Source organism: Galeopterus variegatus, unplaced genomic scaffold (genome assembly GCF_000696425.1).
Source record: "Galeopterus variegatus unplaced genomic scaffold, G_variegatus-3.0.2 Scaffold3824, whole genome shotgun sequence".
Classification (NCBI taxonomy): domain Eukaryota; kingdom Metazoa; phylum Chordata; class Mammalia; order Dermoptera; family Cynocephalidae; genus Galeopterus; species Galeopterus variegatus.
The window spans coordinates 78405-90433 of record NW_007729935.1 but is presented as its reverse complement, the minus strand read 5'-3'; the positions used below and the strand labels follow the sequence as shown (position 1 = coordinate 90433).

The 12029-nt window shown below is 48.3% G+C and overlaps 1 protein-coding gene across 1 annotated transcript in view; it reads left to right on the top strand.

The window, feature by feature from the left end:
• Positions 1-12029, top strand: part of SIM2 (single-minded family bHLH transcription factor 2) — a 55995-nt gene that overhangs the window by 42870 nt on the left and 1096 nt on the right. Inside the window, 4 exon segments of the mRNA XM_008586085.1 lie at positions 7197-7344; positions 8702-8870; positions 9458-9890; positions 9893-9983. Of these exon segments, the coding sequence (XP_008584307.1) occupies positions 7197-7344; positions 8702-8870; positions 9458-9890; positions 9893-9983 (841 nt within the window).

The window sequence follows — 12029 nt, the reverse complement described above, 5'->3', positions numbered from 1 at the left end:
GGTGATGGAGCCGAGGCGTTTCTACACCAGCTCCTGTCCATCCCTGGCTGAGGGCTGCTCCCAGGGCCGTCAGTTCCCCAGCTCACTCCACATCTGGTCAGAGCAGGCTCTGCCAAAGAAACCTCAGGAGGGACAGCGGAGTCGCAGCAGCATTGCTGCGGCCAGAGCGAGAGTCCAGCTCCTCATGGCCTCTCCGCTCCCTCCCTTCCTGCGGGGGCTGTTCTCTGTTCCAGGCTTCCACAGCCATCTCCTGCCTTCCTGTCTGTCATCTTCTTGTGCACACAGGTCACACCTCTCTCTAGAGGGCCCCATCAACCTTCCTGCCTGGAGTCCCTGTTGGCCGACAGGAATGTCCTCACAGCCGAGCTCCTGCTCTGTGAGGCCGTGGGAGGCCGAGCCCCGTGCTCCCCAGTTCTGGCCTCACTCCTGGTTTGGTGCCCACCGCTGTCACCTCTCCTCTCAGGGAGCTTGTCCAGCCACTGCTTGGCCCCTAGAGCCCTGTACAAGGGGCCTGAGCTTTTGTTTCTGGATGATGCTTCTGTCTCGTGGTGTTCAGATCCTTACAGGGACTGTTTTGGTCTGCTAGGGCTGCCATAACAAAGAACTACAGACTGCATGGCTTAAACGACAGACATTTAAACAACAGTTTCAACAACAGTTCTGGTGGCTGAAGACTGAGATCAAGGTATCAGAGGGCTGGTTCCTCCTGAGGTCTCTCTCCTTGGCTTGCAGATGACATCTCTCTGTGTCCTCGTGTGGCCATCCCCCTATGTGTGTCTGTGTCCCAATCTCCTTTCCTTATAAGGACACCAATCATATTGGATTGGGGCCCACCCATATGACCTCATGTTACCTTAATCACCTCTTTAAAGGCCCTGTCTTCAAATACAGTCACATGCTGAGGGACTGTCGTTAGGATGCCATCATATGAATTTTAGAGGGACACAATTCAGCTTATTACAGGAATATTCTTTAATATCTCTGTGTCCTCACCCAAGTAGTAGGCACAGGCCCTTTCCTGTATATCGGCTGGATTGGCATGCTTGGGGAGGACAGGTGAGAAATCTGAGAAGGTAGATGCATTACTTTGAAATGTGACTTTTTAATCACATGATATAATCATGTGGCCTCAGGGAAACCCGGGACCCTCATCTGGGGCCTACCTTCCTTGTCTCTCTGGTTTCTTTAAGGGTGTGAGAGGCTCCTTGTTGTATGTGAGGGGAGCCAGCAGTTTGTGTTCTCTTGACCTGCAGATCCTGGGGGCGGGCAGAGGATGGCCTGTTGCCCAGGAGGGGAAGGGATCAGTATCAGTAAACCCGATGATTTGTGTTGAGAACACTGGGTGGATTTCTTGTGAGCGTGGTTTGGAAGAACCATGATGTCCACATGGTTGTTCTTCCAAGGTAGTTGAGAATTTCCCCAGCTCTCCAGGTAGGCTCCTGTCCAGAGGAGAACAAGCCTGAATCACAAAGAGAGCACAGGCTGTATCTAATTATTAAAATATTTCAATGTCACAGAAAGGCTTTGAGGCCTGATTATGTGGTTTACAAATTTCAAGCAATAATGGTTATAACAAAATTACAGGACATTAGAGTAGCTAGTATAGACCTGGGGAGAACACACTCTAAAAGACATACTGTAGTCACAAAGTCAAGTGCTTACGGGTCAGGCATGTAATATGCATGTATGAGTGGGCAAGTGAAGGGCAATAGGGAGTGGTGGAGCCTACGGCTAACTGGAGAACACGTGACCCACCCAAAGGCATCGTGAGTAACATCAATTCTGTGCCACCAACAAAGCATATCTGTGGGCACACACAGTCCATGGGATACCAGTTTGTGATCACTCTATAGCACAGCTGTGGAACCAGGGACAAAGCTCTCAAAATAAAAGATAAACTTGAAAGGAGTTTCCAATCAGTTATGCAGGATTTTTGATTGGCATCAGGGAGCTGCTGGCTTCCATGCTGGCCTTGCTTGCCTCTGCATTGGAAATGGACGATGAAGTTTAATTCATACCCTGAGCCCAGTCTGGAGATAGAAGCTGTTTGTCTTGCCGATGAAGGTGGGGGGAAGGCTGCGCACTGAGGGAACCATAAGCAACGAAACAGTAAATAATCGCAGATGTCATCCAGATCCCTGGAAGCAGGTTTGGGACATTTATAGGTGTAGACTGTCCCTTCTGCTCAGTGCCAAAGGGAATTGATGAAGGTGGGGGGAAGGCTGCGCACTGAGGGAACCATAAGCAACGAAACAGTAAATAATCACAGATGTCATCCAGATCCCTGGAAGCAGGTTTGGGACATTTATAGGTGTAGACTGTCCCTTCTGCTCAGTGCCAAAGGGAATTCACAGGTCAGGCATAGTCAGTCTTCCACGGCCTGTGTCACTTTGGAGACATTCCACAAGTGGCCCTTGTGGACTCTTCACTAGGATGCTCCACTCTTCCCCAGGGCATTCCACGACTTCTTACCAATCGAACTGCCCTCTGCCCGGCAGGTAGCATGTCAGGGTTGCGCTGGGAAACGCAAGTGTACTGGAGACAGTCCGCAAAGGAGCGTGTGGCTCGGTGTCAGCGTAACCGACTAAATTCACTCTGAGACCCCACCTGGCAGGAGAGGCAAGAACTATGAGAGCACAGGGATTGCATTTACCATTTTATCCCTGTAGGGTAACAGATGAGTTTGCTAGGGCTGCCATAACAAATCACAAACTAGGTGGCTTAAAACAACAGAAATTTACCCTCTGCAGTTCTGGAGGCCAGAAGGCTGCAGTGAAGGTGTCTACAGGGCTGTGCTCCCTCCAGAGGCCATAGAGAAGGAGATGTCTTCGCCTCTTCCAGCTTGCAGGGGCCCCATGTGGTCCTTGGCTTGTGACTGCGTCACCCCAGTCTGCCTTCTTCACACGGCCTTCTCCTCTGTCTCTCCTAAGGATATTTGTCATTGGATTTAGGGTCCCTCTGCATAATCCAGGATGATTTCTTATTGAGATCCTTAAGTTGATTACATCTGCAAAGACTTTTTCCAAATAAGTTCACATTCATAGGTTTTGAGAGTTAGGATGTGATAGGTATCTTTTGGTGGGACACTATTCAACCCATGACAGGCATTTTTGATGTCCTTTTTAGATCTTCCAATCCAGAACAGGAATAGAAGTTATGCTCGAGGCCAGAGTTCAACTTTCCTCCCAGAGGTTGGCTCCCAGACATGGCTATGCCTGGGGGAGAAATTCAGGACTAGGAAGGCCACTTAGTTTTCTGGATAGTATTTTTGGGATTTTTTTGGTGGCTGGCCAGTACAGGGATCGAACCCTGGACTTTGGTGTTATCAGCACCATGCACTAACCAGGTGACCTAACTGGCCAGCCTTGGATAGTATATTTATGGAACTAGATTTTTCATCCCAAAGTGGCCTTGGACAACTAAGACTATTGGCTTTAATCTATGCATGGATCATCTTGAACCCAGAGCCATCTCAGACCGTGAACTGGAGACACTGTAGAGGCACAGAGGTGTGGTGCAGGCATCTGCCCTCAGGAGCTGATAGGAGACATCTCCTCCATGTCCCTGTCCATCACCACCAGCAGGAGGGCCTTACTTTATAGCCTCTAGCGTGAGATCATTTTAGGCAGCTAATTAAGGATGACAGAGTGGAGGGAGGACTGTAGCACAGAATGTGTGACTAAGTGTGCATGATTTCACCTTGGACTGATATGTTGACTAGTGCCAGGGGTCAGAGAGAAACAAAACATAAATCATATGTATATGTCTGTTTGGTCTCTGGATCCGAGCCTCATTGCAGCAGAGTCAGGAGGGTCAGACGTAATAAAATCTCCGTAATTTCTGTAATTTGATTCTTAGTATACAATATTTGGGATGAACTGGCTTCATTTTATCAGGTAAAGATGATTACGGATAGGTGTTAGAAATGTTGCAAGAAATAAGAGGAAGTATGAAGTACAAGACAGGAAAAGGAAAAGTATATAGTCATAATCCTAGGACTTTTACAAACCCTTCTAGGAATAGATTTCAAAATTGAAGAGATCCATAAGCATTTCCGTGGAAGAAAGCATGACATCTCAGGAAATCCACAGATGGGACTTCAGTTTGATCATGTCGCTAGGAAAAGTATATAGTCATAATCCTAGGACTTTTACAAACCCTTCTAGGAATAGATTTCAAAATTGAAGAGATCCATAAGCATTTCCGTGGAAGAAAGCATGACATCTCAGGAAATCCACAGATGGGACTTCAGTTTGATCATGTCGCTTCGATTAGTTATTTTGGTGCCCTAGGAAAATTGCCTGACTGAGGCTCCTTTAAAAGGTGGGCTCACCCCACCCCAGAGAACTTCTGGAGGCCACTGCCCCCTCCTCCCACAGTTGCCACTCTGAGAACACCTGGGCTGCACCCTCAGGCTTTGGTGGCCCCAGTTTCCTAGCTGTGCCCACCTCCCATGGTTGTGGAGGGGGTAGAAGGAGGCAGTGCATGTGAAAATGAGCTGGAAATAGAAACCATGTGATTTTTTGTTAAAAAAGCAAATCCCAAAAGGAGATGCATTATAAAGCTTCTCTATCCTACCGCCTCTGTCTACACCCTCCAGCATGGGTTTTGTTCCCACCAAGCGAGTCTGTTGAGATGCCATGTTAAGTCCAGGCAGAAAAGGGCTGGTTCTGCGCTGTCTCTGCCGCCACGGCAGGGTGGGATGGCTGTTACGCAGTGGGAGTGCCAGGGACCCCAGCTCTGGCCCTGAGGGGGGTGGGCTGGTGGATATTGTATTTCTGCTTCCCAACCCCCACACAAACTGCTTTCCCATGGGAAAAAATAACTACTTTTTTATTCTGGTTATAAAATTCAAACCTCATCGTTGGAAATTTAGAAAATCAAGAAAAGCTGAAAAGAAGGAAATGAAAATTACCTGTCATTTTCAGTCAGATAATGAGGGTTGACATGTATCGAGCCCTTCATCTGTCTGCCACTGTTCTAAATCTTAAGTAGTTTGTCTGATCTTCATGACAACCATATGATATAAGGACTATGGTTTTCCTCTTTTTATAAATGAGGAAACTGAGGCACAGGGAGATCAGTAACTCATCCAAGATCATGCAGTTAGCTTGTGAGTGTGCGTGTACCCGTGTCCACATGGGTTATACTTTATACATTTATGAATCTTGTATTTTCTTCACTTAACGTTGTATGATAAACATTTCCCTTAATACTACACGTTCTTATTAATCATTTTAATGGCTGCATAGTACTCCATAATTTATGTACTCTTTTCCCCACTGTTGAACAGTTAAGCCTCCCCCAGACCTTTTTTCTGAATTTTAAGCAAGACTGCAGTGACTCTCTTTGCTTATAAGTCTGTGCTTGCATTTCTCATAATTTCCATAGGCTAAATTCCTAGAAGTGAAATCAGTGTGTCAATAGGCATGAGCTATCAGATTGCTTTCCAGAAGGATCGAATCTATTTGTCCTCCCATCAGCATGTGAAAACACCTCTTACCAGGGATTAGCCAGCATCACCTGCTGTCATTACATTTTTTTAAAGATAAAATTCATATAATATAAAATTCACCTTTTTAACCCTCATCACTGGTTTTTAGTGTATTCACGATGTTGTGTAACTATCACCTTTATCTAATTCCAGGACATTTTCATCATCCCAAAAAGAGACCTGTCATTTCCAGTCCCCCTCCTCCTTCAGCCCCTGGCAACCACTAATCTGCTGTCTATCCCTATGGATTTGCCTATTCTGGACATTTCATGTAAATGGAATTGTACAATATTTGTTTCTTTTTTAATGTCTGCTGCTTTGCTAGGTGTATCTACCTTCGAGGTAAACAAGTGAGCGGAGCCCTTCTTTGTCATTTTGCCCATTTACATCTATTCTTTAGTAATTGTTTGTTCATGTCCTTTGCCCACATTATTTTTAGGGTCTTAGTGTTTTCATCAATCTGCATGTACTATTTATATATTAAGGCGAGTAATTCCTTGACTATTATATTTGCAGCATTTTTTCTTCTGCACCAAAATATTTTCATGTGGGTGTTAAAGTGGATGGTAAAGAGCCATCTGCAAAGTGACAAGAAGCCTCAAAAGGCAGTGGAGGGCCCGGGGGTGTTTGGGCAGAGGGTGGGGGGGCTTTGTCTAGTGGAACAGCACGAGGGCTGGGTTGTACATGAGCCCTGGGGCTTTCCTTCAGCATCAGCTAGCATAGTCACAGACCCAGCCCCTGTGGCCACCTCCCCAGGATCTCTGCTCAGACAGCTGCTAGTTAGGGACTGGAGGCCAGCCCTGCCTTGAAAAGCAGGAATGTTCTGGAGCTGGAGACCGGAGGTCCAGGGGTGCCTTTTTAGACTTGTGCTGGCCTCCCCCTCCCTAGAGAAGGTTAACTTGGCTTTCTCCTCTCCACTGCCCCCACCTGCAGGTTCTCGCACTTTCCTCCCTGACCAGCCCTCCCTATCTGCCTCCTCAAAGGCTATGGGGGGAATTGTGGTTTATGGGTACACCGAGGCTTTGGGTGAGCTGTCAGAAGCCCAGAGTTTGCACCCATGCACAGAAGATGGGCCCAGAGGTCCCATTTTCAGCAACTGCGAGGCCAAGCAGAGGCCCTTCCTACATGAGCAACACAGAAAGTTAATGGGCGGGAGGAAAACTGGGGTTAATGGAAAGGATACAAATGGCAAGAGAGTAACTCACGGCTTGCTGCGAATACAGTGTCCTGGTGGACAGCCAACCAGCACCAGTGTGACTCTGAGTTGAATGCACTTAGTATTTTGTTTTAATATCTACATCACTCACCCTCTGCCCATGAAGGGTTTGGGGGATTAAAATATAACAGTGGCATTTTGAAACTAAAAAGCAAATCCAATTTTCTCTCTCCAGTACAAACGCTGTTTGGGAGCTGTCTCCCCTGCTGAGAGCAGCGGCTGATCATTAGAGTTCTTGACAGGGGAGGGGAGGAATCCTTGAAGTTGTGGGCAAGGTTCGTGTGTGTGTGCGTGTGTGTGTGTGTGTGTGTGTTGCACAAGCATGCACCTCACTGTGGAGAAAGCCCACCCCCCCTTGTCAATCCTCAGAGGTATCCGTGGCTCCAGAAAGGTTCAGAAGCTGGGGTATAGGTCACGCGTGCGGGCAGCATCCCCGGGAGAGGGCCTGCGACGTGTTGGAGGATTCATGTCACCTTGTGCTTGCAGTGCTGGTGAAGGGCCAGGTGACCACCAAGTACTACCGGCTGCTGTCCAAGCTGGGCGGCTGGGTGTGGGTGCAGAGCTACGCCACCGTCGTGCACAACAGCCGCTCGTCCCGGCCCCACTGCATCGTGAGTGTCAATTATGTCCTCACGTAAGTCAGACGTATTTGTTTCTCTCCTTGGTCTCTTTTTCTCCCCGCCTCTCATCGGACCACTCCAATAAGCACCATCTCTCTCTCTTTCTCTCTCTCTCTTTCTAAAACTGGTCATTTGTCTCCTGTTTTGTTTTTATTTGAACAATCCAATCGTTTGGGAAGGTCCAAACTATTTCTATGCTCAGCAGTGGGGCCCAGGGCTAGGCAGTGATGGGAATGTGAAGAGGGAGCCCTGCCCTGCGCGTAGCTTAGGATCCCAGGATCCCAGCACAGAGCCCAGGTGAGGGGCCTGGGTGCACAGGGGTGGGGAGGGGGATGCCCCCATCTTAAACGGGGTGCAAAGAGGGTGTATGTCCTGGATCAGAAATACAAACTTGTGCTATCCATGTCCGCAACCATTTGGGACATCTTGGAGGCCCCTGCCATTTGGGAGAGGAAATCTCCAATTTTTTCCCTGTCTTCCTATATAGCCTGTTGCAAATGATGGTGAATATTTGCCCCTTAAAAACCCTGGAAAGTCAAGTTAAGTTGCAAATACTTTCGTGGCCATTCAAAGCAACAGGAAATAGTCTACCTGGGACTGTGTATTACTCTCCACCCACCGTGGCTGTTGTATATGAATTCACCTTGCACCCAGATCTGCCCTGTACTTGATGCCCTTGAAGTTCTGCCAACGCCCCCCGCCCCCCGAAAAGGTTTGTCATTTGTGTCCTAAATGCATTGAGGATTTAGGCTCTAGGTTTCTTCATAGAATGATTGCCAGATCCCTATGTGTTTTAGAAGTAGAATGATTCTGGCAAAACTGCAGGGCAGAAAACATTATAGCCCCTTAATTATTCTCGCTGAGCAGCCAGGTGTGGGCTGCTACTTTGGGCTGACCTTGCCTTCTGTGAACAAGACAGTGCCAAGTTGGCTCTTTTGGGCAGAGACGGGTCCCTGCCTCCCAGGTGCTACATAGAAATACCCAAATTGAATGTGGGTAGACTTATCAGTGGTATTTCTGCCCTTTTCTTTTTGCCTTGTCAGCTTTCCTAGCAGCCCATGGTGTCCCCAGGAAATGTGTTTGGGGCTTTATGGAGAACTCTGTCTTTTTGGAGAGCACTGCACTGACCTCCCTCTGTCCTGCCAAATAATACTAACCTCGCTCAGCATTTCCTGGGGTCGCCAAGCCCGGGGCTGTAGGTGGCTTTTACAAGGAGGGTGAACTGTCCTCTTCTGAAATCCCACCCACATCCAACCTCAGGGAAATGACACACTGGAACCCTGGGGATGAGCTTGCTCAGGGAATGGTGCAGGGAAGCCGCCCTGCCCCCACTGCTTGCTGGACATGACTCGTCCCACTCTCACTTTCCAGGGATATTGAATACAAGGAACTTCAGTTGTCCCTGGACCAGGTGTCCACTTCTAAGTCCCAAGACTCCTGGAGGACCGCCTTGTCTACCTCACAAGAAACTAGGAAATTAGCTAAACCCAAAAATACGAAGATGAAGACAAAGCTGAGAACAAATCCTTACCCGCCACAGGTAATGCGCATGTCCTGCAGGGGTGGGGTGCCAGTGACACCTAGTCGGGAGCCTGGGACACCTGGATATGTTAAGGAATGATGAGCCTCTGTGAGCAGAGCAGGCATCTCCTCGTTCAGAGGGTTCCCTGTGGAGTGAAGCAAGGTCCCTGCGGATGTCCTGCCTACAGGGTAGCGACACAGGCTGGGGAAGGCTGATACCCAGGTGGATTAGTCAAGTCTAGGAAAAAAGAACACTAAGTTGGGAACACACATCGGCCTGTTAGAATCCACATATATCTGGGTTTGAGCAACAGCATGTATTTCCATAGCATTGTTTTGAATGAAAACCTTCCCTTTTTTTTTTTTTTAAAGTCATTTGTGAGCTAACAGAAATAGCATGTCTGGTGTGACTGGTGTTGTCAGCTTGGGTGGGGGATTCCTTTCCACCCAGGGGGTGGGTCACTGGGTAGGACCTCACAGTGGTGATGGGCATAGGTCCAGCCTTGGGACGGGGTTGGGCCCCTTAGGAGTGGATTTTGTGGGGCCGGAAGGCAGCTTACCAGCAGCCCCTTGGCTGGCCCTTCATCCATCTTCTTCGCCATGCAGCAATATAGCTCGTTCCAAATGGACAAACTGGAATGCGGCCAGCTCGGAAACTGGAGAGCCAGTCCCCCGGCAAATGCTCCGGCTCCCCCAGAACAGCAGCTCCATTCAGAAAGCAGCGACCTTTTGTATGCACCATCCTACAGCCTCCCCTTCTCCTACCATTACGGACACTTCCCTCTAGACTCTCACGTCTTCGGCAGTAAAAAGCCAATGTTGCCGGCCAAGTTTGGGCAGCCCCAAGGATCCCCGTGTGAGGTGGCACGCTTTTTCCTGAGCACGCTGCCAGCCAGTGGTGAATGCCAGTGGCATTATGCCAACCCTCTAGTGCCTAGCAGCCCGTCTCCAGCTAAAAACCTTTCCGAGCCTCCGGTGAACACTGCTCGGCACAGCCTCATGCCAAACTACGAAGGTGGGTCATGTCTGCACATGGGGAAGGGGGTGGCCTGGGAATAGCGGGGGGCCATGGCAGTGGGTGGCAGGTGGAAAAAGAATCCTCGGGCTTTGGGGAAACGTTTCCTGCTTCTAAGTAGGACTTGCTATGCATTCCTGCCTTCGGTGCAACTGTGTCACGAGAAAGGACTGGGTGACAATCCGCCTGCCCAGTGGACGCCAGAGACAGTGTAAAGGGCAAAGAAAAACCGAGTATCTAGCCTCTGTATAAATACTGGCCTCATTCACTCTCCCAAAGTGAGACAAAGTGATTTTCAAAACCAGCTCCCGTGTACTTAGAAAGCCCCAGCTGCATTTATTTTACAAGATTATTCTCCTCTCTACCCAAAAATGAATGTGAGAAGAAATAGCCTGTTGGTTTTCTTCCCATGCTGGTTTTCAAAGTGCGAAAAACAATAGTGGAAATTCCTGGGTTTGGGGGAATGCCTCTCCCCAACCAGGCAAATAACATAAACCCTCCAGGCCTCTGTTTCCTCACCTGTAAAATGAGATCATAAGCCATGTAATATGCCTCCCCCAGGACTTGGCACACAGTAGGGGCCTGCCCAGTACATGCTAGTTCAACAGCCACAGAGAGATGGGAATGGCCTATTAGCCTTCTTTTCCTGGTGGCAGGCAAGTGGATGTCCTCTGTGGAGGTGCCACCAGCTGCCCAGGACTCAGACAGACTTCTGTTTGCTCACCAGACCAACCCCATGCAGAGGGTGGAAGGTGAGGATTGAGGGGTAGCTGCAGGACATATATTCCTGTTTCACCCAGACCCAACCACTGCTCAGAGTGTAGACCAAGACAGTGCAGATGTCCTGCAGGTGCCACTAAAATGCAAGTAATGTGACCTCAGGTGATATGCCCCAGAAAAGAATCACACCAACCCCTACTTAAAGAAGAGCATTCTCTCTCTCTCTCTCTCTCTCTCTCTCTCTCTCTCCTTCTGGAGTTGGGGAGGGCTCTGCCCCTCCTCAGGTTGCTTCCTGTTTTCTATGCAAATCCTGGGAATCTCTTGCTGTGTTGTGATTCAGTCTTTACAAGGCTGTGATCCATTTCTTCTCCAAATCTGAGAAGCCGGATCGATGATGGGAGAAATCTGAGCTTCTTGGAGATCACTAGGACTTTCAAAAGTAGGCAACTTAGAAAAGCCTGCAGCAGCTACCAGGACTGTTCTGTCTGCCTTTTGGCCTGGACCCATCCGATTCCTTAGATTTGGGTCACCACTACCCATCAATGTATTGGGTCTCTTACATGACCAAGGAAGGGACTCCCCCCCCCCCAAATATTCAGGAAAAGAAAGATAAAGCAAAGGGTTTTGACAACAGATGAAATATTATCCAATTGAGACTGACTTGAAAGAATAAATTTTCTTGCTGTCTGCAAGTTGGATTTTTTTTTTTTTTCTATTTTAAAAGTGAAAGAGGTTAATAACCATCTCATTCATCACAAGTTTGGTAAAAAATGGACCAAAGGTGCCACTTTGAGGCACTTTGTGGTCTGCTTCCTAGTCTTTTTGGTATTGAAGGAAGACAAAGACTGTCACAAGGTAAAAAAAAATCAGGGAGCTAATTGATTTCTGGCATCCCTTTGAGCAAGGATGGTTATGACTTTATGATACTGCTGAACAGAGCAGGGTGATTACCACCCCCTCCACACTGAGGCCGTCTACTAGGGTGGGTTGTAGCCTCTAGACACCTAATCAAGTGGCTCCTAGCCCATGTGACCGCTGAGCATTGAAATGTGGCTAGTGCCATGAGACTGTGTAAAGTATGCAGTGCATTTTGAAGACAGTACCCCCCAAAAGGAATAATATATCTCAGTAACTTCTAATATTGGTTACACATTCAAATAATATTTCGGGTATGTTATATTAAATTAAGCATATTATTTAACACAAATTCCACCCGTTTCTCTGTACTTTTTGTTCTTCCCAGCTGGCGGGTAAGGGGATCTGAATCCCTGACCTTGGTGTTACAATACCTGCTCTAACCAACTGGTTAACCGGCCAGCCTGTCTGTACTTTTTAACGGGGCTCCCAGAACATTTCAAATTGCATCTTGGCTTGGAGAGCGCGGGCCTGCAACGCACAGGGTTCAGGGCGACGGCCACCCCGCGGGCCGAGCTCGTGGGTGGC